Below are 27478 nucleotides of genomic sequence, written 5' to 3' on the forward strand. Positions count from 1 at the left end.
CCACACATTTCCAACACTACACTGGAATCTTAAAAAAAAAAAAAAAAAAAGCAAAGCAACAACAAAGCAAAAAGAAGACAAACAGCAATAACAAAAGGGACAATGGTTTCATAAAGTGGCTGTAGTCACCCATTATGAAGATTAAGGTAATCTGATCATCACCATGTCTTTGATTTGAGAAGGCAGAAATAGGCGACCTGTAATCTCTTGTATAATTGTACGGAGAAATCAGTTTGCTTTGTTTCTTGGTTAGAATACCTGAAAATAGCATTCGCTGAAACGCCAATACGAGCAGCCCCAATGCCACCACCATCATCATCTCCGCCATCACCACTGCCACCACTACCGCAAGTGCAAATGTTTTAGTTCTTAATATTAAGCATAAAGACTGAGAAAAATGTATGGGAAGAAATAAGCTGTATCTGAGTGGTTTGGAAGAAAACCAAGGATGACAGATCACTTACTAATCATTTAATCCATGGAGAACTGTGAAAACTCTGTTTGACCACGGAATACAGAAGGACTCAGCGTATGTGAATATCCATTTTGCAGAAAGAGTTTTATTTACCCATAAATAAAATAAATTTTGTTTTATTTATAGCCCTTCTATGATACCATTGCCGTTAAAACTGCCATGTTAAATTTAAATGCATTCAATTGCCCAACAGGCCTTATTTTGCCGGGAGAAACCAGGCAGCGCTCTGAGATTCATTTCTCTGGAAGAAAACCGACAGTGCTGCTTGGATTGTTTTCATAACTGAGCGCAGAACCATGGTGAAAAAAAGAACCAAAGGGTGTAAGGAGCTTTGTCATACCAATATCCCCAAAGTCAGTATTTTTAAAAACTGTTGTGTTTTTTGTTTTTCCAGAACCTCTATGGTGAGCAGCCCAGAGGAAAGAATCCAAGCAGGTGGTATTCTGAGTCTTCTGTCCCCATATCAGTCAGAGCCTCACAGATGCCATCTGTTTCCTATATTGGGTTCTCATAAGCTTTATTCTTTTTGAGGGGAAGGAGAGAAAGATCTTGCTATAAATAAATAAATTTATATATTTATTTGTGTGTGTATATGTATCTATATATACATATATATATATATATGTTTTTTCAATCACAAATATTTAGTATAATTCAATGGTTGAGTGGGAAGGGCACAAGGAGGAACAATTCCAATTCTCGTCTGTTAACCAGAGGTGGTATTTCTAGTTCTCTTTTCTTCAGTGTAAGTTTATTAATGCAAATGGGGGAACAAAGCGAGGGAGAAGCAGGGGAGACTGTTATTTGAGAAAAGAAGTCTCACGCTCCTTTCGGGTCTGGGTCCAACTTAATTGAATAAGTCATCTTTAGTCCTCTCTTTGCCATTACAACAAGAGAAATCGTGCCTATTCATAATTAGTAGATTAACTCATGAAGTTTGAGGTGTGAATCATAAGTAGGTTTGGCTACAAGCCCGTCACCGAAAGCAAAATTTGCCGATCCATCACCAGTAAAGATAATAATTTCAGAGCAAAGACATTAGCATATGGACATTATTCACATGTTGGGTAAACCCTTACTAAACAGGTAGCATATCTTAGTTGAATCAAATGAAATTGCTAATATTTAACGACTTGGACCTACAACAACATTGATTTTGTATGGTTCAAATTAGTATATCACGAGATTAGGAGCAAAGAAAGAAATTCTACCATAACAACCAAGTCACAAAAATAAATGGAGGTTACTCTGACAAATAAAAGCATTATTTATCTAACCTAAATCTGACTTTATTTGCATTAGAATCATGACCTGTAATAAAAGCCATTCCCATGTCACAAATCAGCCTAATCACATCCTACACAGAAAATGTCCCCCGCAGTATTCAAGCACGCGTTGTTTCTCTCTGTAGAAAAATCAAACCAGATAACAAATGGCCAAGTTACCTGAAAAGAAACGATCAACATTAGAGTCGGAATCTCCAGCAATATTAACTTCAGTAACTTCAGGGACCCCCGTCTTAGCAGGGGTCACTGGGATGAGGGTCCTGGGTTCCTTTGTGGCTGGGGACCGAGAAGTATAACCTTCCACTGAAGTAGCTGAGTCTTCAGGAAAATGTCCACTTCTTCTTCCACCTTTGCCATCAGTCCTATCTGTGTGGAGGCGGAATCAATGGTAAACCCACATTTGTGAGGCCGCCACCCAGCAGATGCCTGTCTTCAGAATGGTCAGATGCTACAAAAGCTTTCCATTCGTTATTCACGAGTACGGAGCAAAAGACCGCGTACTTCCTTATATTATAGAAGGGAAGCAATATTTTGCAGTTGGCATCACCTGGACATCTATGGAAGAGATTTCGGTGATCCCCATACCCAGAAGGGGCATTTGTTGCAACACCTGCCCGGATGATCGAAGTTAGGTTTATGCCACTTCAACTAACTGTGGCCCTTCAAGTCAATTCAGGCACTAGATAATCTTGAGCTCTTACTCAATTAGACCCATCACGGGTGAAGTGGAAAAAACACATCACTGAACTGAAAAGTAAAATCATGCTGCCCGCAAATGGAGTAGCAAATGCAAGGTTTCAAAGACCCGACGCTTTGATTATTCTTTCCTTTGCCATAAGGGCACTGCTCCTCAGTCGCCAGCACCATGGATTTATGTCCAGATGATGAACGGCAAAATAATGTTATCAACGAAAGGGAAACAGAAAGTGACAGCATTCAGACCTTTACACAGATTGCAAACCATATATAAGCAATATGTTATTTTAAGACCACACCACTAATTCCACAGCTTAAGAAGCCTGACCTTTAAGACTAAGAAAGAAATACGGTTTGCACTCAATGTACAGACAGTAGCTTCTAAGAGGTCTACAAAGCAGAAAAATCAAGAGCCATCACCAGCCACACCTTCTGATCAGAAGTGACAGCATAGCAGCAGTCAACTGATGTGCCTCCACCAAAGACACTGCAAAGACATCCATAATTTATCGATTTTTATCAAGAGCTGGAGCCAACTGGGCTTTACCATCCTTGCTGCTAGATGTTGGAGTAGAAGTCACTGGATGGTCTTTATCTTCTTCCCAGTCTCCATGTGATGTAGAGAAGCTCTGAGTATTACTCTGCTCTGTTTCAAGGAGGGATGAATCCAGCATTAATTTGGAGCCGTGAAACACATCCTCTGTTATCTGCTGACAGGAGGGGTCTAACTATCGCAGTGTCCGATGGGTAGGTGCATAGGAATACTGTAGTTTGTGCACGCCACTCTCTTCTGATTGACAGGAATGTGTAACGGAATTCTATTTTGTCCCTTAACTGGCTCCTAAGAACTTCTTTTTCAGTGTCATCAACAAAGGCAAAGTGACAAGGTGAAGCCTGAACCAAGACTTTGTCCACCCTGGAACATCCTGGCCCAAGTCACTCGGGAAAACCAGAGAACATAGAGACAGGGGAAAAGGAATGGTTGAATTCCAGTGCTCCTATAAATGATCAAGAGTACCTAGCTGCAGGTCAAGAAGCACAACTGTAGGGAGATAAATACGACAGCGGCAGGTAGTCTACCCCTAATGACAAAAAAAGGAAGAAGTTCTAGAATCTAGAATAACCTGCTCGAGTAACTCGGATCAAATTTACACAAAGAAATACTTCAGTACCTTCTCAAGAATATTAAATTAAAGTTACCATTTTTCATCTATTATTAGGTTTTTGATCTCGCCCGTGAATGAGGATTCTCATCACTGCACTAAAATGCCAGGAAACGCTTGCCTGGGCAAACACAGGACCTTCACTGACATATATCAATTTGAGGTTGAACCATTGCCCATATCTGAAATCACTTGGGACTGTTTTGAGTTGATTTCTTTCGGGTCCTTCTAGGAAAGGTACTGACCTCTGAGTTACAGGTGCAGGCATTCCATAAACCACATCCATAAGCCACGTCCACCACCAAGCACACATCACAACCAGGAGAAAGACATTCACCCAAATCCCAATCCCAGTATCGGAATACAAGACATCGGGGCCATAAAGTGGAAATACAAGACCCTCCGTTGGAGGGGCCCATTCTTAGGTTTATCTCTATCTCCTCTGATACGTAACACTGTGCTACATACGTTCTTGGTGATCAGCACACGCTTGCTGATGTTTTCCTTTGCCTAAAGGGACTCTGTCCATTATGTGTAGCAAGCAGTGAAATGAGTTTCTTAATTCTGGATTTCTTTCATATTCTGTGAAGAAATTGCGAATGATTTCAGGCTGATCTCTAAGATAGCCTTGTCCATATAGTGGAAATTAAGGCTCCTGAGGAGTTTAGCATTGCTTCTACCGGATGTTTAGCAGTAGGAAGAGGTCCTGGCAAACATTCCTCTTCTGTTCCCAGGCCCTGTCACCTTTGTTAATTGTCAACAACAGGCCTTGCCCCTCTTCTGTGGGCTGTGGTGATTTCCCTACTCTCTCTGATTAGCTAGGCCCAAATGATCTTTTCGCAGCTATGAAAGCAACCCTACCCCTCTCCTGCCTTGACTGGAGGAAAGATGGGAACCAAAGGACATGGTTGAAACACAGAGAAACCACCGTCCTAGCCGTGGTCTTGGGTGTCACTGGCATAACCATTTAGAGAAAGAAAATCAACTTGAGCGGAATCCCCCAACCTTTTTATTTTCCTTAAGATAAGGCCGTTGAGTAGGGAAATCACCAAGAATGAAGGAAAAATCAGATTTAAAGAACCCGCCAGGAAAATATCGGCAATGGAGACCCTTTTATCGTCTGGGCTGAGCCAAGCCACATAGCACTAACTGCATCATTGTATCACCAAGCTCTGTATCCAGGCCAGTGTGGGCCAGAGCTGAAGCAGGATCACAGGCCAATAAAGGGGCTGTTATGTCCTTACGAGTCGTCACGGAAAGAGGTCCTGTCCTGTCCAACTCTTCCACCGAATGTGTGTTTGGATCTGCAGAAGGTTGAAGTGTTGTACTATGGCTGGAGTCCATATCTGAGGGAATTAAATCGGTGTTATTGCCTGATTTACTAACCCACCTCCTGAGGGTGGTTTAGGGTCTACAGACAAACTATTTTTATATTCAAACCCGGACAAGAAGGAAAAAACGTTCATACTGATTGATGCCTGCAGAACTGGGACAAACGATTGCTTCTTCAAAAGAGAATCGTAAGAAGCAGGTGGCTTTCACTTAAAGACTGAGTGTATGAAAGGTACAATTTTTGTTTGCTTTTGCTGGGTCTGGCAGGGCTCTAAATGAGAACACGACGTGCCTCCCAAGCCTCGCAAAAAGGCAGAAACATAGCCCACGTGTGACTTGTCTCGTTCCCTACACATTGTCTTCCTTATAGATCCACGTGATCTGGATTGTAGAGAAAAGACAAAACGCACTGGTTCCGACACCATTTTATCACATCTCCCTCACTTGGGTCAAAAGCTTGGTGTTGTTGTTTTGTTTTTTTCTTACAGCCCTCTTCCCTCTTTTGGCCCTCTTTTGCGCCACAAAGTGAATGGGCATATAACACGTAAAATTATCATCCAATACTACCTCCATGAAGGCCACAGGAGGTATTCAGGGGCAAGAAAAAAGAAGCACATGTCAGTGAATCATTCTCCCCGTAAACACAAGTATGAGGTGTCCTTGGCACTTAACATGTACAACGTTGAGTGGTACAGAAATGTCACCGACATATTGATATATCCCGTTTCTAGTAATCGCTGCAAAGTGCTGCTGAAATGGTAAGTCCTAAGTGAAAGAGTCACCAATCGACCCACAAGCACCATCACTGTTGCTGGCTCTCCGGCTCAAAGTACCCCCACACCGCTGCATCTGGAGAGATTTGACCAGGTCCAGATGACTCCAGTGGGAAACACTGGAATACTGGGCCTTCACATTCACCCTGCGGCGTTTACTACAAGAAAAGAGAATCAAGATCTTTGTAGGACAAGACGTGGCTAACTGTACTATCCCAGGTCTCCAAAAAGAGGAAAGACAAGCTAACCCAAATTGAAATCCCAAATGGATATTTTCCCAGAAAGAGTCCTGTCTGTTGAAAGTCTCTAGACACACTTGTTCATCGTCTTCCCCTTCTACAGTAGCATTGTTCAAGATGTATCGCACTGTTCTATGGTTGAAGCCAATTGTATTGCCCTTTGCATGTCTAACTCAATGGACTTTCTTTCTATTCATCAGTGGATAATTGATTCTGAAGCTGCTTTACTGGCTTGGTTCCCACCGTGGATAGACCAGAGCCTCCAGCTGCCACGTGCATAAATATGTGTGCTGGGTTTGCATGTAGCCTTGACCCACTCAACCCAACGGCCACAACCTAGTCATTCAAACTCATCTTCCTTTATGACAAATGGACCCAGTAACTCTGAGAAACTCATTCCTTGGTTTCCCTTTCTTTACGTTTCTCCTTACATGAGTATCCTTCCTAAAAAAATAAAACAATGCAAAACAAAACAACTTTCCCTGACTTCCTTTCTCTGCCTATCCATGTCTTTCCATCTTTGAAAAACTAAGTCTGATCTACATTTCTCTGACACTCTCTAGAGGGTCCTCTGGATTTTTGTGTTTATTGTTGGCAACATTCATTTGGCATCTATTTGCTTATTGTCTAGTATTGTTAGATATATTTTGGTGACAAATGTTTTCCTTCCCTAGCTAAATTTTAAGTTCTTTAAGAGCACGGACCCAGGCATCACTGGGTGTCTATATTGCATTGCACATCTGTAGAAATGTAATACAATTATAGCTTAAGGGATATCTGATTGTTAATATTTGGGTACAGTATAGGATGTTTTAAAGAAATGAAGCCACGGAGACTGTGGAATTCATTTTAGAGATAATTTTGTTCAACTCAATATCAAGAGACATCATCGTCATGTTCTTAGTCCCCGTTTCAATAGTTTGTGTTATGTATGCCTTTGGCAGTTTGGATCCAGATAATATATTCCATGCTATGACCAAAAATTCACATTCCTTTATTGAGTCTTCCTGTCTCTCTCTCTTTTTGGAATGTTACATCCCTGGGATCAAGATATCTTACTGAATAATTTTTAAAAAATTGAGTAGCTCAACTCATGGGTACGGTAAGGAACATGGAATATTCAGCTTAGTAATGACTGAGAAAAAAGGGATACCACCTGCAGCCAAGTGATTCTCTCAGGAAAGCTGTCATCTGTTCTGATAAAGAAAGAATTCTTTTTGAAGGTAAAAATTGGTCAAATAAAATCATAGTCTTCCATTCTTGCAGAACTGCAATTCGTATCTTTTTTACTCTCTCTCTCTCTCTCATTTCTGTTTTTAACCACGTATAGGTAAATAAAAAATGGTATTTTTTTATTTACCTACAGGATTCCAGCCTGTCTAAAAGTTGCCTACTTATTAAATTTGTAAACATTTATTGAGAGCCAAGAGTGGTCTAAAGCCTAAGTCACTGGGTACCGTATTTCTCTCTAAATGTGGCAAGAAGGAATAAGAAAGTTTTCTGAACTTTTTAGTTACTTTTTTGAAATGAGTACTCACCAATTTTTGACCTCTAAGATTTCTCTGCCAAAGACAAGTTACATCTTTGGGTCTACAAGGAAAATAGTCACTGAATTCAATCACTTCACTCTTTTTAGAACACTGCACTTAAAAGGAAATGGAAAACAAATGTTGAGACTGCTCCTTCTTCAGAGAAAATAACCTCCACTCTCACCCTCTTAGGATCTTTGACCCCCTCTGTCTGAATTCTTCAGTCTCAGCCCAGGAATTCCCATTCAGATGAATGTGCATATCACTCCCACATAGACACCTAACTTTTGAAGCAACTTCAAGTTCCTTAGGAAGTAGACTGTTTTAAAATCAAGGGCACATTTCTAGTTAAATAGCCATTTGGTGGCTTTCAAAAACATAAAATATATATAAAAAAGCTCAGAGGCTATTACCCATCCATCTTTCTGTTTGATGACCTCGTCCCATTGGATGTGAGATTGGGTCGAAGAAGTAAGTCCAGGAGCTGTCCTCTTGACTCTGCGTTGTCATTCTTTGGTCTGGATGGCTGTCATGGGCCGGGGCTGCTGTGACCATGTAGTTCAAGCAATTGTCAAAGTGTTAGTTGACATTGGGCCAGGGATACACTGATAATTTTAAAAAGACTTTAGTCTCTAGACAAGACAATGAACTCATCTTCCTGGTATAGAGGGCAAAGAAGTTGTGTAAGCACAGAATGTTTTGGCAGGTATGGGTTTGTTCATGTTCATGTACTCAGCAGTCAGCAGGTGAACTAGACGGCGCAAAATCATTAATGACTCCTGCAGGGAATACAGGATGACTTACAGACGTCAAGCAAAGACGAAGAAGTAGTTCTTGAACCACATGCCCTGTTGCCCCCATCCCCTAAAGGAGGAAGTCTAAGCACATGATGTCATTCCAAGACAACCACATCCCGGTGAAATGCACATTAGGCTGGTAGGGATTTAGAGAAGGAATCAGGTAACAGCCACCCACAAGATAAACATGAAAGTAAATGCCATTCATCTCAAAAGCATGAATGGAACCCGTTAGAAGCGTTACCTTCTAACAATGGGATCCACAGCACAAGCGACACATAAGAATTCAGCACATGCCACTGCTTCATGCTGAGCCAGCGGACATATATGGGTAGAGAAGAGTACAACAGTGGCCCCTCAGCAACAGCCACATGCCATAGCCAGTCACTGAATCCACGGCTCAGCGAGGTATGCACTCAGAGGCTTTCACACACTGGCATTCCATGTTTCTGCCACACCAAGAATCGTGCATAGGAGCCTGCGGAGTCAAGTTATCTGGCATCACTTAGAGATGACGACACGACTCGAGCCCGATCTCCACGATCCCACAATTCTGGACTAGAGAAGGTGCGTTTTTGGTAAAGCTCAGAAAAAAGCACTGCAAATTCAAAGAGAAAGCTCCAGATAGACATGACAAAAGTGCTAAATGACATCAGACAGGTATTTTCCTCAAATCATCTGGCTCCATTTCTTCCGACACTGGGGTTCGGACCGACCAAGGGCTTTCTGACATGCCCAGTGTTTCAAAAAGCCACGTTGTAGATTCCTTTACAAAACAAAAGGGAGCATTTGATAAGATCAGAGTCTCTGCTCCTATCTCACCAGGGGATGGCCAAAACTGGTTCTGAAAGTGATATACAAAAAGGGCACATTCTCTATGTCTCCTTTGTACGCTATATCCACTCCTTCGGTGATTTGTTATGAGCATCTAAGGATTGGCTCTGTGTTGACCACATCATAATTTATTAAAGAATCTTAACATCTTGTGACAATTCCTTCAATGTCTTTCTGTTCCGTGTCCTCAGCGCTCAGCATTTAACCCACAAGGAAACTTCCACCCAAGTTTGCTTATTAAACAAGCCATTACCAGCTGTCCCTGTTGTTGAATGAGAGTCTTCTTTTGGATGATTGGGGATATGCCCCATGCCATCCGCTCTCTGGGTAGCTGTTTTTCTGGGTAGCTGTTTCTTCCATTGTACGACTAGGGATTTCCTGGGCTGTGAGAAGATGTCAGTTGTGAGCCTTTATTGTTCAGTTTCCTTACCAACACACAGCTTTCTACTTTCAGGCCACATACACATGGGAGAAAAGATAGAAAAGGGAAGCAGCAAGGAGTGAGAGCGCTCATATTCTGAAAGGGGTATTGAATCAATGAGCACTGGGTGTTGTATGGAAGCCAATTTGACGATAAATTATATTAAAAAAAAAAAAAGAAAGAAATCAACGGTGCAATCCTTCAATTTTTCAGATAGGAAAACTAAGACCCAAAGTAGCCTTGCTCAAAACCCTGTAGCCAGATTTGCACCAGGTCAGGACTAGACCACAGTCCATGAATTCCCAGTATGATTCTTAATTTACTGTTGTCCACAGCCTCACATATCCTTGGAGAGAACCGTGTGTTCAAAGAATTAACCTCTTTGCTGCAGTGATTTTGGAAGGAGGGATAGATTATATACCAGCTGATGACAAGATCAGCCTAGGGGGAGGGCTTCTCAAATGGTGGTCACATAACTCACTATCACATGCCCTGGAAATGCACCAGGAGCGGATCTGCCAGCACAAAAGATGTTGACAATGACCGGGTGCTGCTGCACCGGCACGTTACGACGTTATGTCTACGTGGCATCTAAGATTTGCCAAAATTGCTTTTTACCAAAAGTAAGTCAATGAAAGAAAGCTATTCTAGCCAGTGTTTGGCATTATATAAACAATGTGTGACAGGGTAAAAATGCCAACCTCTCAGTGTTGTAATTGTTCCGTCTTAAAAAGAATAAAATGAATGGAATAAAACGTCTCAGGGTGCCAAAGCCACTGTCATTTTCATGTATAGCAACGAATAGCAAATGTTTCACTCCTCAAGAAAATGAGAGTCTATAAGCTCGCCAAGGCAAAGTATATTTGGCAACCGGCAAGACTGGTTGTATTTCATAATTTTAGAAAATGATATGTATGATTTGATAATAAGAAAACCCTTTAAAAAACTAAAACTTGTGTCCTCATTTTACCTCTGCGTTGGCCAAAACATTCCTGGGGTTAACTCGTTATCCTGAGGGAGGAAAAAAGACGCCCCAAGTCTTCGGTTTTACCTCCCACTGACTAAATCACTACCTCCTGACAAATAATGAAGTTAGGAAAACCATGGAGCGTAATTACAAAAAATGGGAACATCGACCCAAACACAAACCGCCCACTGAAAATGCTTTAGAAAAGAAAGAAAAAGCAAAATGTACGCCTGTGTGCACACATACGGACACGCACGCACGCACACACACACACACACACACACACACACACATTACTCTAGCACTGTCTTTATAAACATAATGATCCTTTAAATACCCAGTAACCCCTGCTGTTTTCAACATACGGATTAGCAGAGCATAGGATTTCCATCATAAAATACAAAGGTTGACTCTCTTCTAGAAGTTGTAATGTTCTTTGATAAAGCCCCGAGGTCACCAGGCAGAATCTCTTTGTGTTTTGTAAGTACTGATAAGAGAACTGCTAGCATGGTTACTGCTTTCCCTTTCCCTCCGTTAGGTTCTGTTCCATCTGGTTTTTCAACTACGCGCCAGTCATGATGTCCCCTCTTCCCTTGGCCCCCCATCGCCACCTTTCGACAATGGTCTCATTAATTCCAAACCTCTTAAGTAGCTTTCTGCTTTTTAAGTACAAACTGCCTTCAATTCTAAGATATACTCTTCGCTTCCAAAAGGGGATTGGAATGGAATCCCATTCTGAAGAGACGTCTGCTTCTCATTTCCTTCTTCTATCAGAAGACTCTTGTTAACTCGGCTCGTAATCCTCACACGAAAATAAAATCCGCTGGGAAAAGTAATGAGAGGCAGGCTTGTTGGGCATATTCAGTACAATGGCCAGGACTTAAAACCTATGTCCTAGTGGGTGTCTGAAATGTTTCTTGTGTTGTCTGGAGACATCCCTCAAACTATAGCTTTGCCCTTTGGGTTCTAAGCGGCTGTTTCTTACATTTTTGTGTTCGGACTATCCAAGGCTAAGAGAATGACACTTGAACCGCAGTTTTCAAGATGCTACAAGCTGTTATCCTGAATTAAAGCTTCTTTTGTTCCAAACATGATAGGCATGACTCCAAGACAGAGAGACAAAAGAAGAGGATATACTTCTTACTTTTTTTTTGTCTTATCCTCCCAGACCAGTAGTGGTACTTGAGATTGTTTTGGAAAACCTGAGACGTTTGCACATAAATACAAGTAACAGCGTCAAAGCTTCCCCCCAAGATACTCTGGGCTTAAAAACAGAAAAAGAGCAGTCACAGACATTCAAATACAGTCTGTATGAGCTACTGACCTTCCCTCCAAGGGTACAAGGGATGCCTTTCTACAGTGGAGTGAGGAACAAAATGTAAAAAAAAAAGAAAGAAACCAGATTCATCAAAGATCTTCACAGATGATAAGGATTCCAAAGACCGCTGCACTTGTCAAGCTTTCTTTATAGACCCCTCTGCCCAGCACGGAAAGATACACTGTTCATCACACATTTCCATTAACACACACAAATCACCAAACGGAACGTTTAGGAATCTCTAACACACACACACACACACACACACACACACACAACCTATCTCAGGTACGTTACGCACATTTCAAAACCATTTTTAACTTTTTCAACATTTTGGCCTTTCGGGCAACCTGACAAGTCAGTATTTTTCTTCCAGTTTCTAAAACTTGTGTATAGATTTGACAGCTTTTCATGCTCTGTGGCTAAAAGCAATTACTGCATGGAAACAGAAGATGTGGCTAATGTCTAACAAAAGAGTCTTCCCTATTCCGCGAAATGACTTCGCAAACTCATCTAAATCAGGACTGCTGACCACCATCCTCCTTACTTGGGCTCGCAGAATGCTGGGTCTCCTCTTCATCATGACGCTCATGGTGAATGAGAGGAGAGTGTGGTTCGCGGGTCCAGCTTTCTCCATTAGCAATGGTGCTGCTTCTGTCCACATCTGCCGTGACGATGGTTACATACACTGTGACTTTTTATCAAGCAACCTTTGATGTTCTGTTCTTCCATTAAAATGCATATCTAATAGCGCCCTGCCTCAACAGTATCTCTGAGCATCTATGCTCAATACCGTCGAGCGGCTCCACCAATCTCTCCCAAGAGAAAATCGATGGGCATGAAATTTCTTAATGATTACCTGTTATTCTACTCTAACCACTTTGTCAAGGGCAGCGTCATAAACCATTTTAATGGGTTCATTTGTATAATAAAGCATCTCGAGCCCAGATGGTATGATTGGTAAGTGGCTCCTAGGTCGAACTGAGTATCCTCGCCAAAGTTAAGAATTTGTGATGAGATATTAACTACATTTCCCACTGTGTCCTGATGATTGACCTTTGCAGCATCACGGACTTTGAGGGAGAAAAAAGTCCTTAATTAAGTATGCATAACCCATTACCAGTCATCCTCGAAGTTGTCTGAAGTAACACTCCTGGATTCGATTCGCCTGGGCTCCATTGGGTCCGATCCTGGTTCTGTTTTGGGTGGTTAAAAAGCCGTGGTGTGGTTGAAACTGTGATAATGATGATTGAAGCAATTAGGAAAATGTTATTTCTCGAGCCTCCACCACTTGTTCTGTACATGTCTCCCTTCTTTAGTCTATGCAGTGAATCATCTATAGCAGGTTGCATAGATGGTTGAGTGGAAACGGAGGGAAAGCAGACAGTCACTTCAGCTTGATTCAGCCACCCTGTTAAGCAGCTCAGTGTCCTCTGCATTCTGTCATAGAATACGCTTGGGTCAGAACATGAGATTTTCCAGAGAAAGCAGCCAAAGAAGCTGCAGCAGAAGAAAGAACAGTTTTGCAAACACCAGCCCTCCACCGAGGAGACCCAAAAACGTCAGAGCTTTGCCCATCCATGCAGTCCGTAACGGCCCTGTGCACTTGAAAGCCCAAGGAATTGGTATCACTGGCAAGTGCATTACATGTAGAGCCTCAGGCTGAAGAGGGAGATACCTGAAAATTATACCACGATGATCACTTTATTTCATTAGTAGTTCTGGTGGGGAAAGGAACACCGTAAGCAGCCACGGATTTCCTACAGACGATTCTAAGAAAGAACGTCTCCCTGTAGCAAGCAAAGGATTTAGCTACCCATTTCTGAATAGTTACAAACACCTACGGTATTCTCATCACAGGCAAAGCATTTCATGAGCAAGCCATTCCCAGCCAATGAAGGAAAAACGAGATTCGCACATTCAGTACAAAAGCACCGTAGGTAACCAACCACCATCACAGCAGCTCCCCGGAAAAAGAAAAAAAAAAAGGCAAACTTCCACCAGCAGCCTCATACTGTCACCCAAGACGATAGAGCTGGGATAGGAGACGGCACCTGACAGAAGGATCATGACAAAATCGGGATCGTTTGCTTTTGTGAAAATACGACTTGCAAATCCACCCGAACTCTTTCAAACTTAATTTCGATACTCCACTGATACAAAATTCTTTTCAGAACTGTAATGCTATCAGCCCTTACTTCGCAAGTTAAGCACGTCAGGTTTCGAATCATTATCCACATTCCCAAGAAGCATGAAACAAGCGGCAGCTGACACACCCCTACAGTAGAAAGAAGGCAGCCTGCAGAATTGTATGCACAGGTGCCAAGTAGAAAGGGGAACTGAAATTGGAAAATACGCCACAGAGATGAAAAATACCCAGGCAAGTTTTCCCCAGGAGCTTGATCACACAGTTTATTTTTCTGGTTGATCGGTTTGGGTTACCACCCAAGAAAGCTGAGTTTCTGAAGTATCAAGTCCATATCTTTACTGACGGCCCCACCTGGAAGATGGGCCCACTTCCTGAACCCAGAATACAGTGTAATAGTAAATAAAGTTCTTGTGGTCTTGGTTATTTGCTTTTCTTTCTGAAGTCATTAAAAAGAGTTGCCTTGTTTTATAGACCAAGCTCTGCAGAGGTGTCCGGGCTAAAGAATACACCACTTACAAGCATCTCGTTCTCTTGAGTATTCTCTATTTCTCTTGAGTATTTGTGGCTTTCAATGCCATACATATACTCAGATGCCTCAGGGCCCAAGCCATTGTTTGGGTCCCTCCCTTTCTGGGTGCTATCCACTTGGGGATAGTACTCTCGGGTTTCAATAGGACAGACAGAACTTCAGTGACCTGGGAGAGTTCATGGCAAAGGTACACCTTCTCTAAGGACAGGTTCAGAATTCTCATCTCTGTTCAGCAATATCTTAGATCATTACAGATATGTCGAGGAAACCCCGTCACCTGGTGGAATATTAGACTGATCGTTACCTGTTTTTTCTAAGGATGCTTTTCAGCTCAATTGCCATCTCTGGTCTCAAAAAGTTTTACAACTGTCACAAATGTGGATACTATTATGCAGCGGTTTCACTACTGAAACACAATGGTTTTTAACAGTTGGGCGTCGCTTTGTTAAAGCTCAGCTGACACTTGTCCTTCCCTTCAATGTCTTTCTCTCCTATTCGTGCCCTATTCATTTGTTAAAACCAGATGTGCTCCCTTGATTTCAACCAAGTTTTGATTACCATTCTTGAATGCCGGTTCCCAACGTTTAAGCCTTTCTAGGGCCGTCTAAGTCTTCAATTTAGAATTGAATCAATTCTAATTCTAAATAGATAAACCAAAACAGAAAGAACCCAAGGCATTAGGAATTTTAGAAAAGTTATTTGCCCCATTGCTCTTCCAAATATGTTTGGGCTTCCATTAGAAGAAATCATTTTTCTTCCTTCATAATCTTATCAAGGTATAACTAAAGTGTGATCAGTCATGGGTTTATGCTCATTTTCCACATTAACTATTTTCCAAGATGGACCCTCTTGGGCACCACTCAGGTTAATCAGTAAGCCTCGCATAAATGGTTCTACCGTAATTGATTATCCTTACTGGTACTGGAGATAAAATCTTCATCATCATCAATGCCTGATCCAGAATAACTGGGGTGTTTGTCTCTTTCATCTTCGTTTTCTTCAGTTGGTTCCCAGCCTGCTGAGATGATATTTGAATCCGTACCTGTTGTGGTGACTTATGTTAGTGGCTGGACTGGATGCCAAACAACCCATTTGACAGAGGAAGAAAATCAGGCACAGAATGTATAATGGAATTCCCAACATTGTAAGAGCAGAGTGAGACATCTAACGTGTGTATCCCCAAATTCTTGCATCCTGGTCTCTGAAGCTAATGCATAGGTTTAAAAACGACCAGCTATGACCTTTACAACTGAATGATCTCTTTAAGGAAGTTAAGAGAACACATATGGACATAATCCCACCAAAGACACAAAAGAAAAAAAGGCCAGTAAACACTCCCCCCTCCCTGCTTTCAGATTGTTAACTTATTAATCAAGCATGTGCCATCAAAACTAGGGTGTCAAGAATAGAATGGAAAGGTTTCACATGTGCCTCTTTCTTCTGTCCAGCCACCTGCAGAAGAATTTTGGAATCTAAACACTTGTCAATCATTTTTACAATCCCATAGTTGTATTCACGATTTGTTAATTCATTTTTGACCTTGTAGAGCATCACATCACCCTAGCTCTGAATGCAAAGGAAAGCTGAACTACCATTCCCAACAACACTGCGGCATACATAAAAAAAGAAAAAAAAAGTGAATCAATTAACAGAGAGATCATGACTGGCAATTATTATAGTCAACCAAAAGGGTTGACTAAAATGGACTGGAGCCAAGATTTTGAGAAATTCTCATGTTTTCCCTTTGGGATGCATCACAGGAAAGAAGATGGAAACCAAACCCTCTGCCTCCTCTTACTGGTTGCTGTAGAAGATGTCTCTTTACTGAAAAAGGGCTTCGTATATTTTGAAGTTTTTTTTTTTTCTTCAACGTTTATTTATTTTTGGGACAGAGAGAGACAGAGCATGAACGGGGGAGGGGCAGAGAGAGAGGGAGACTCAGAATCAGAAACAGGCTCCAGGCTCTGAGCCATCAGCCCAGAGCCTGACGCGGGGCTCGAACTCACGGACCGCGAGATCGTGACCTGGCTGAAGTCGGACGCTTAACCGACTGCGCCACCCAGGCGCCCCTATTTTGAATGAGATTCATGCTATCTTTTGGAGCAAACATTTGTGTTTTCTTACAATCAGTGTCTACCCCAAGCATAGTTCCACTGATGGATATTTTCTATATTTTTCTAGTTCTAGCTACACTATTTTATTTTCCCATGGAAAGTCAAGAAGTTTTAATGACTTTTGTTATTTTAGAATATCTTTCAGGGCCAACATTCAGTTCTGTCATCAAGAGAGACCTGATCCCCTTTCACCGTGCTCTTATTAGCCTCCTCCGGGGCTGTGTTAATTCTATAGAGTAGAAAGAAGAAATCTGCTTATGAATGCTATAAAATCAAACACGGATCTCAGAGCTCATGATCCTTCAAAAGTCATCCAAAACATTTGTGAAGCCAGAATGGACTTTAGACTTAGCATCCCTGAGGTCAATGAACTATCAAGAGATAGTTATGAAATGAGATCTGTCTCAGAGAAAGAGGTCTGTCTTTCAAGAACTGTCAAGAGATCTTATGAAATGAGATCATAACAACTCATTACCGGCCATTATCGTTGTTGTGTGAAGATGGTTCTCGGAGTCTGAGGGCTGAAACCACCATGAAAGCCAATCCTGGGCTTCTCGCCTCTTGGTTGCTGTTTTGGAAGCTGTGCCACTAGAACTCATCAAAGCTGTTGTAACCATAATTGAATTGATGGTTGAAAGGTTAATTATCAGTTCCTAAGAAGTAGCCCTGAATACACTTTTAGTCTTTCACTACTCAAGAGAGTCATCTATACGTAATATACATGGCGGCAAGAAACAGAAAAAGCACAGAATTTCCACTTATTTTAGAGGCCCATACTGCAGGTCATAGAATGTCAGAAATGGAAAGACCTTAAATATCATCCGGTTAATGATCCTCATCTTAAAGAGGAAAAAACTGTGCTGGACAGACCTTGCCTTGTGTGGTGTCAGAAAGGCCAAATGAGAGGTCTCAAAAAGAGCGTGACAGCGGTCTCTGAATTTTGAAAAACTATAACATCACAGAGGGGTTAAATTTTTGTCTGTGGTCCCAAAAGGCCAAACGAGGACCTGTGGCAAGAATTGCAGGGGACGACTTTTCTTCCAAATGTTGGATTTAAAAAGGTTACAATCTGAACTATCCAACGATGAACTTCTTCATAAAGTATCGTGTTCCCCACGGTCAGAAAGATCGCTTAGCATGAAAATTGTGCAGATCAAATGATTAGAAGTGTTGATTGAGTGAAACTGTTGAAGATCCTCTCCAAATCTGAGAGTCTATGATTCTGAAACCAAGCTCTCCAGAGTCTGAGCCCATAATCTTCCACACACTCTATCTTGGCCAACCAATATCATTCTCCATGAATTTAGGGTATGATATTTCTACCAGCAATCCTAGACACGTAACCCCAGCAATCCCCAACGCACAGAAGGATACCACATGAAGGGGAAAATGCAAAAAGATGCCTTTCCATCTTTTTCCATTTAGTGCCCAGATCTGCTAGCGATTTTGCCCATGGCCACTTTTTACGCCACCATCGTATTTTTGCGAAGCAGAACGTGACATTTTGAGTCCATTTGTGAAAGGAAGGTAATCAGTCAGGAAAGACAGACACAAAGTGAACCAATGGTCTCACTAACAAAATCAGAAATAAGAGTCCTGGTTTGAAACTTCCCAAGACTGCTATTTCTGCCACCATAATGTCCACCGGAAGAATATTTCATATTCTTCAGATAAAAAGCTGAAAAACAGCTCAGGCAGAGAGGCTGAAACCATCATTAAATCCCCAAATACAAAAGCAAGGTGATTAGATATCTTTTTTTTTTCAGCTATTAAGAAAGCCCAGAAATGGCCCAAGATGAAGAACTGACAAGGAAGACCTTTTCCTTCACAATGTTTGTTCTATGAAGATAAACATTGCCAACATTTAAGAACAGCATATGCTTTATTCTGCACACCCCCTCCAGCATTACCTTAACCACTATGACATGTAATCACAACATAACATCAACACTATTTTCCTTACAGAAGTATTTGTCAAGATAAAAAATACGGTTTATTCTATGTGTTATAAGCCAAGCAAGGGTAGAGGACAATTTTTACTGCCCTCCTTCTGCAGAAAGAATGCCCAGTGATTTTGAAATACGGTTCATATCATCCATCAGCAAAAGTTAATAAAGGAAGATATGCTTGTAATCTCCCATTGTTATAGACTTGGAATCTCTTCCCACACAGGCTCTCAATTCAGAATACTTTGCAAGGATTTAGACTTAGTCAAACGTCCAGGGAACTGGTTAGAGGCCTAGATTCCGACAGAAAGCAACAGGTTACTTCCTCCACTTTACAGCTGAGGATTTAGATGTGCACCCCAGTGCACAGGGGTGACAGTTTGCACCCATAAATCAGCATTTCCCTCTGTTATCACTGGCCGTGATGATTAGATCGGCAGAAGGTAGGAGTGTGCACTCTGGAAGAGACTTCTTTTCAAGAGGATACATTCTGAATGAATCTCCTAACTGAAGCTTCTGAAGGAAAAATAATTCTGATTCGATGTGCATGTGGCCAAAAGGAAAACAAATAGAACATAGAAGAGTGTCCACTTGTATCCCCAGATTCACAGGCCCTCTGATCTGTACCAGATCCTGTTCTCCCTAAGGAGGAGATGGAACATCGGTGGGAAATTTCTCCAGGATAATGGGTGTCCTTCTCCTCGACCTGGAAAAACTTGGCATTGAGGGCAACGGAGAAACAGAAGACATAACGGTTTACCTGTTGTCACAGCTGCTGTGTGATCCTGAGTCTTAGGCTGTGAGTTACCCAACCAGGACCACATCCAATTAGTTTGCTCCTGAACTGCTGCGTGGCTGTTTGAGTGCACAGTTGAAGTAACTGGATCAATTATGAAAATACCATTTAGTGAGATCTTTCCACAAAACCTTTACTCCCAGTTCTACATACATAGAAAGTCGGTATCTATTACAGAGCGGAGATTACCAAAGGAAGATTAAGGCCTGTTTTTATCTCTCCAGTCTTCTAACGTCTCTTAGAATCTTAGAGCAACATCAGAAATACAAGTTCTTTTTTTAAAAAAAAATTTTTTAACGTTTATTTAGTTTTGAGAGACAGAGAGAGAGAGAGAGAGACAAGTGCAAGCAGGGGAGGGGCAGAGAGAGGGGGAGACACAGAATCCGAAGCAGGCTCCAGGCTCCGAGCTGTCAGCACAGAGCCCGACGCGGGGCTCGGACCCACGAACCGTGAGATCATGAGCTGAGCCGAAGTCGGACGCTTAACCGACTGAGCCACCCAGGAGCCCCCAGAAATGCAAATTCTGCACGGGTATCAATTCAGTGGTACTCATTTCTCAAATGGAACCCTCTGAACACAAGCTCAGAGCAAAACCAAGTAGGAACTTAATAACCGGTGAAGGAAAAGAGATGTTATTTTACTTGATGGGGCGACCCAGCCATGAACTGAAGATCTTCCATGCAGCATTTCATAAAGTTGCTTTCGTTCATTTATTTTTGGAGTGTCTTTAGAGATGCTTGTTTGTAATCTCTTGGGTCTATCACTTTATGCAGGTAGCTTCTGATGACAACTGCCATTTCAAAGTTCCGCCCACACTCATTAACTTCAAGTCAAGCTTTATGCTTGAGCAGAAGCTTTGCAAAGGGTGTGTGTTCAAAATGTTGAAATCAGATGAAGCTTTGTTGAGTGTCCATTTATCACTTCCTGTCACTTTTAGTTCTAATTCAGAATGTGTTTCCAGAAAAGAAACGAGACTGCCCAAGTTCGAGAAATTCTGGACTCTATTCAAATTAGAGAAAGGACGATCAGTAATATTGTGCAATTTGAAATCTCCCATTTGACTCTCAAGTGGGGCTTGAGTCTAGAATGTTTCCCTGCAGGGGCACCTGGGTGGCTCAGTTGGTTGAGCATCTCTTAATTTCGGCTCAGGTCATGATCTCATGGTTTGAGTTGGAGCCCCGCGTCGGGCTCTGTGCAGACAGCTCAGAGCCTGGAGCCTGCTTCAGATGCTGTCTCCCTCTCTCTGCCCCTCCCCAGCTCACACTCTGTCTCTCTTTCAAAAATAAATACACATAAAAAAAGAGAATGTTTCCCTGTAGAAGAAGAACAGCAAAGATCATCAGGATAAACAGCTAAACCACTCGAGATCTTTAAAAGCCATTTCAAGTTATATACCCTTTTGAAAATCTGATATAAGTTATGACTCCTGTCCTCAAAAAAGTGATCCAACAGATACACATTCTCAAAATTTTGCGTATTATTTCAGGTAGCTCCTGGACACCTTATGACCCATCACTGAACCTATGGGAAGTCCATTAATTCCAGGTAAAAAACTTTGACTCTGTATTCAGAAAACGTCAACAACCTGTGCAATATGCTCTGTGCTGCAAAAGACACGTTGGCACAGAGTAGAGAGAGTAGGAGCCAATTTCACTAGATAAACCTGAGCATCCCCCTGAAAAATTCTCAGGCACCTCATTCTGCCCTCAGAAACCTTTTTAAATATGGAGACCTTCTGCCACTTTCACCGTATAGAAGACCAAGAAGAGACCAATGGGAAGCAAACATACAAGAGCAAGATAGCAATAGGATTCCTTCTAATTTCCTGAAAGGAGTCAGAAGCATCAGAGTTTCCAATTTTCCCAACCCAAGTAGGCCATGCCAGACCAAAAAAAAAAAATTTTTTTTTTACATATATATGTATGTATGTATTTCTTTGCCACCCAGAAGACAAGGAAATCGAGTGTTCCAAGGTAAGAGGCTGCTTCCTGAGTTGGTTTAGGTTTCTGGATTCCAGAGAATGCCAGACCGCCAATAGAAAAGAGGCTGACAACATGCCTCCAGGAAGGCTCTTCCAAAAATCACATTTGTAATAAAAAGCCCGATGGGAATCAAAACCTCTCCAGATGGTTGTTCTGGTTGGCTTTCCCTGCAGCCACCCACTAAGGACCCTTAAGGAAGGAATGAGCCAGCCAAGCTAAAGGCGTGCTTCTCTGTCCTCAGCCCAACCTCCTCTGGACATCGGTCCTCCTGTACCCATTACAGAGGACTTGCTGTCACTCCCTCCCACCAAGCTCTACCTTTTTGGTCCAACAGTCATGAAGCTTTGGGAATCTCCTCACTGGCCTCAGATAATGGGGTCTATCCAAGAACTTACCACTGGTAACTTTTTCTAACAGGGACTGCTTTCAAGTTTTTACCTAATTGTTTTCTTGGATACCCTTCTTTGCACAGATGGATTTATCTGGAGCTTCCACTGGCCTTTTTGGATGCTGTAGCACTTCAGTGACTCTAACCTGAGAGTCATTCTGTTGGATAAAGGAATCTTTCTCTTACTGAACTACTAAGAAAAACTTAGCTAAGTGCTCTGAAAAGAGGGAAGAACACTTCTTTTCTCAACCCAAATCCTATGTTTTCGTTAAGTCTCAAAGCATTCCTTCTCCTTGATTTCTGAACAGTAGCGGGGCTCCAAGGAAGTCAGTCCAGCTCTGGGTTCCGAGTAACTGGAGCAGCATTTGGCACAGAGAAGACTTCAAATATTGCTTAATACTTAGTAAATATTGGTTACTAGCTTACTAATCCTTATCTCCCTTCAGTATCACTTTCTAATGGTATTCACCACTGGATCCCAAGCATTAGCACAGACTTGGTACATAGTAGGTCCTCAAAATATGTTTTCTGACTAACTAACCTGAGCAGGAAATGTGCAATCCTTTAAACAGTGTGCGGGCCGCCTGGGTGGCTCGGTCGATTGAGCATCCGACTTCCGCTCAGGTCGTGATCTCCCGGTTTGTGGGTTTGAGCTCCGCATCAGGCTCCACACTGTCAGTGTAGAGCCTGCTTGGGGTCCTCTCTCTCCTTCTCTCTGCCCCTCCCCTGGTTGTGCGCTCCCTTTCTCTCTCTCTCTCTCTCAAAAATAAATAAACGGTAAAAAAATAAAAATTTAAAGATGTGCTGTGACTGTCCATAAAATGACCCCGTTGCCTTTCCAAAGCACACGTGAAATACTCACTATTTTGCATAGGCTAATAATGGCTTGAGTGTGAATTTCGCCTAGTTCCTAAAAGATACATTTTGTCATGATTTTCTTCTTCGGTGGGAAATAGTACCTTAGAGTAGACTTGATTTGCCTCCTGCTGAGACCACTAATTGTTATGTTCGCCGACGTCTGACAAAATCGTGTGCCCGGATGATAGGCACCTTCAGCAGGGTTACTTTACCAAGGCAGGGCGTTCAAGAAGTAGCAAGCAGCCAATAGCACTGCCTGCTTGGTTTGCCGAAGCCCCTCCCAAGAAGGGTCATCCATGGGATGATAGACAACGAGGAGACACAATCCTCAGAGAGCCAGTAATCTGGGAAAGCACGGGCAGGTTGAAAACGTCCGCTTCCTGAAAGGCTGCAAAGGATCTGCAAAGAACAAGCCGACCTCACGCCTATTTGTTACGCACCCTCAGCCAGCTGCTCACAGGAATTTAAAACACTGTTGAGCAAGTAACCTTACATGAAGTCACCGTGCTCTGAAGGTTGCCCTGCCTTCTGGGGGGACGAGGCACCGTAAAGGGCCCTATCTTGAGCATTGGCAAAGCAGTGAACTTCTGGCACACTCTTTGGAGACCGGAGTTCCAGCCCTCCAGAGCCATAGACAGGAAGAAAGAAAAATCCACACCATACTGGGAAAGCTGCCCAAGAGGCAGAGACCCTGTTTCAGTTTGAGTAATCCTCCACAGAAGGAACGCGGCCAATCTGAAAACCTGTTTTAAAACAAACCATAGGGAAAAAGCAAAGAAGGAGATGAGAGGGCGATGCAAACACTTTCCAGTGAAAGTGGGCACAAAGGGCAAAAAAAAAACCAAAAAAAAAAACCCTCAATGAGATCGAACACAATGTTTACATATTTCCACTCTCGCAGTCCTAACGTGATGAATTACCCACATATTCAAGCAAGTATTAACAGCCTTCCTCTACAGGCTGGGATATACAACTTTTAAGCAGATTTAATTTGATCAGATAACTTCTTCAGATATGCTTCCTTAAACCCAAAACAAAGGGACTGTTTAGTAAATCACGGGTGATGAAGGTGACTGAATCTCACGCCATCAATAAAACAGCATAAATCAAGTTAAAACACAAAAATGTAAGGTTTGGTTGAGAAAAGCGGATGGACTGGTATGCATGCATTACGATCCCAGCTGTATGAAAACAATCTTATCCAAAGGTGGATAAGAACAAGAAAGAAACATGTAAAAATAAAAACAGCTTCCGTGTCATGCTTGAGTTGTCACCACGTCCCTGAGACAAGAGAACAAGAAAAACTCTTCTAAAAAGACTTCCAAAATGGCACTACTTCTCCCAAGGTAAGCAAAACAGAGAAGCAGATGGACAAAAATTATAGGCGGTAGCAGCCAATGCATACAGGGCACTGACAACCGTTAATAGTCCACCTCCCCACATGAGGTCACCAACTTCTAGAGACAGGAGACAATCGACACACAAGTGAGTGCCCGTCACTCAGGAAGACCAGAGACGTTTCTGCAAACAAATCGCCATCGGAAAGCACAGTGATTCATTCTCCTTACTGGTAATGGGGGGATTCTCTGGGTTGTCGGACGCCCCGGGACTGTCTTGGTCCTGGGTCGGGTAGGCAGTTGGAAGGTGGGTGTGGAAAATGCTGTAGCCTCCCGAAGTGCTTCTTTCACTGGACGATCCACTGCTCACGTCATCGTCAGTGGGGTTGCTGGGGTAGATGTCTTCAGGGTTGGTTCTGTATTCACCCGTCTGGGTATAGCGGGTGCCATCACGGTTAACAATGGCTGGGAGAAAGAGAAGGCACTCTCAGAACTTGACAGCCGACATTTTCTGTGTTTAAGCAAGACTGTGGATTATCATGTAAGACAGTGACTTCAAAGCTATTTTTCTTTGTGATGAAGCAAAACAATACTTAACTACCTCGCTAGATGGGTGGGGGGAGTAGGTGATGCACTAAGAAAGTGTACCCTCCCGTGCCTACCCCCGCCTCTTAGAAATGGGGCGGGAGAAAGAGGGTGTGTTTGGACGCGTCCACGTTTGAATCCCAGCTTTGTGTGCCTCTCGACAAAGCTGGTACCGGGCTTCATTTCACTTCTGTCATTTGTAAAATGGGAAAAGTACTACCTTCTGTTATGAGCACTATATGATGCACTGTATGTAAAGTGCTTAGCATAGTATCCAAAATTTAGCTGGTCTCAAAAAAAATGAAAATTTCCCCACTGGTCCCTATTCTCCCTTCTCAAGGACATGTAAAATTTGTTGCTATTGATTCCAACGGTTTCTAGAAAGGATTGGAAGCCGGAGCAAAGAGGTTAGTAGTCCCAACAGGGAATATATATTTGCAAATCCATGAAGAATCAATGCCCCCTTCTTTCTAAGGGGCGAATGTTGTCAGTCTTCATGAGCCCCTACTCTGGTTAAGACATCAGCATGCCTCAACAGTGACAGAGCCCTTGCCCGTCCTCTGTGACATTCAAACTTGAATTTGAGAAGCACAGAGGCATATAAAGCTCAAAATCTGGGGCGCCTGGGTGGCGCAGTCGGTTGGGCGTCCGACTTCAGCCAGGTCACGATCTCGCGGTCCGTGAGTTCGAGCCCCGCGTCGGGCTCTGGGCTAATGGCTCGGAGCCTGGAGCCTGTTTCCGATTCTGTGTCTCCCTCTCTCTCTGCCCCTCCCCCGTTCATGCTCTGTCTCTCTGTGTCCCAAAAATAAATAAACGTTGAGGAAAAAAAAAAAATTTGAAGCTCAAAATCTTTGATTTCAACAAGGCAATGCCTAGAATAGACAGGAGGAGAACATGCAAGAATGATTTCCTTCATTGTTCCCCTGAAAAAGACTGGCTGCCTTTGTCAAGTCTGGCCCACTCACCGCACAAGTGTGCATTTAGCTGAAATTATTTTCTGCTATATTGCCCTGGACTATATATTCCTTTTGTCCACCTATCTGGCTTGCCCAAGTGGAACTATCAGTAAAACATAAATTAAAAAATATTCCAAAGTCTCGAACAGCCCGATAATCTCTGCAAATGAAGATTTGATCAGAAAATATGACGCAACTCGGATAGGTCTGGACTTTGAAAGGCATTGGTGAGCACCAAGGAAGTGGGACGTTTATTGAACGTGACTATGGGCCAAGCACACATTAGACATATTACCTTTCTTCACTTTCTTTTCAAATCTCACCTGTTGTTCCATTATCCAGATGAGAAGACTGAGGCTCAGAGACAGTAAGTCCTTCCTTTAAGATCACCCAGGTGGTAAGGAACTAGACCAAGCCTGACTGAGACAGCACATCTCACTGTGCAGGCCTCCCTTTCCTTCCCTGAGGCACAGGTCAGGGACAATTTTCTATATAACAGTGCGGGGCTGGATGGGCGCGGCCAGGAAGAATTCTCAGCCCTCTGCCACTGCCACCACTGTTCCCTTGTACACTGAGGGGTCTGGTCCTTAGGAGGCAGAAACCAGGCCTCCTCAACCTTATGACGCTTCCCCCAAAAAATGAGGTTCAGAGGCCAGAAGGTCGGGGTTAATAAGTTGACCGCTCTGAAAATTTTGGTTGAGATTTTCTGTTCTCGTACAGTGCCAGACGCCTCCTTCTTGGGGTAATCGAGATGAGTTTAGGTGGGTGTGGTATAAATAATGTTGAAACCCCTACCAGGAAATCTATGCCCTTTGTAATTATCTTTCATACTACCATTAAACAAAATTTAGGGGGCTGGAATGCCTCTCCCCCTGAGACTTACTAATCCTCTTCTATGAGAAAGAACACAGCTCAGACTCAGAAGCCTCAGCAGCTAGAATTTAAGAACGCGACCTAATTTGTCCCGCATTTTAAGTATATGTTTAAGGATACCTTCTACTTACGATCAAGAATTGGGTTTTCCATCTTCAGGTATTTTTTTTTTTTTTAAACGAACATAGTTTAAGTAGAAAAGAATGGACCGATTAAACGCAAAATATCAAGGGAATGATTGTTCTGTGTACACAGAGGCGTCAAAAAGAAAGTGGTTTTCGAATGACTGCAGTTTGAGGAACAATGTGTTGGGGTCAACCAAGTTGTAGTCTCAAGCCACTGCAGGAGAAGGGGAAGGGCCAGTGAATCACAGCCAGTGACCCTGGCCAAGGGAAACAACTATTCTGCTCAAATGTGAAACACAGAAAATGCACCTGACCCCTTTCCCAAGAATGGAGAAACTCAATGAAGGTTCGAAGAGGTACGTACTTATGGTAATTGGTCCTTCAAAGGCATTGGGCAGGTGTGTGACCGATGTACAATCTTCTCCAGGCGGAGCTGTGGGGTAGCAAAGAAAAAAGGCAGGAGAACAGTAAGAACTATGAGCAGAACTGATTTCTGTTGGTTAGTATGGGGTTTTATTAAACATTTTCTGAAATAATTCTCTTTTTTTATTATTGAAATGTAGATGGCATACAATGTCACATTAGTTTTAGGTGTACAACATAGTGATTCAAGAAGTCTACACATTACTCAGCGCTCACCATGACATCTGTCACCTTTCAACGTTACTCCAATGTTAGTTGTATTCCCTGTACCATACCCTATATCATACTTTCCATCACCATGACTTACTTATTTTAGAACCGGAAGTTTGTACCTCTTAATTCCCCTTCACCTGTTTCACCCATCCCCACCCATCCCCCATCCTTCTCCCCTCTGGCAACCATCAATTTGTTCTCTGTATTTACAAGTCCGTTTCTGTTTGCGTGTTCGTTTGGTTTTTAGATTTCGCATATAAGTGAACTAAATAGTTTTCTTTTTCTGAAACTTGATTAAGTTTCCTAGGAACTTCCCTGACCTTTGTGATGCATTTTCCATTTTTATTTACCTTCATACATTTTGGGAAGCTTAC

At 42.5% G+C, this 27478-nt stretch overlaps 1 protein-coding gene across 17 annotated transcripts in view; it reads right to left on the reverse strand.

Annotated features, from left to right (window-relative positions):
* The window catches only part of CD44 (CD44 molecule (IN blood group)), a 90996-nt gene that overhangs the window by 16470 nt on the left and 47048 nt on the right, over window positions 1-27478 (reverse strand). For 2 of the 17 annotated variants that reach the window (XM_040495464.1, XM_040495463.1), the window contains exons 4-5: window positions 26833-26901; window positions 24161-24394 (exon numbers count right to left, since the gene is read on the reverse strand). In XM_040495464.1, the coding sequence (XP_040351398.1) occupies window positions 24161-24394; window positions 26833-26901 (303 nt within the window). Of the gene's footprint in view, window positions 1-1920; window positions 2128-3004; window positions 3104-4864; window positions 4967-7906; window positions 8036-12377; window positions 12495-12950; window positions 13065-15424; window positions 15551-17097; window positions 17227-19328; window positions 19449-24160; window positions 24395-26832; window positions 26902-27478 lie in introns of all 17 variants that reach the window. The other 15 variants (XM_040495447.1, XM_040495448.1, XM_040495450.1 and 12 more) reach the window with 15 other exon arrangements.

Source organism: Herpailurus yagouaroundi, unplaced genomic scaffold (genome assembly GCF_014898765.1).
Source record: "Herpailurus yagouaroundi ecotype Mexico unplaced genomic scaffold, PumYag 187, whole genome shotgun sequence".
NCBI classification, from domain to species: domain Eukaryota; kingdom Metazoa; phylum Chordata; class Mammalia; order Carnivora; family Felidae; genus Herpailurus; species Herpailurus yagouaroundi.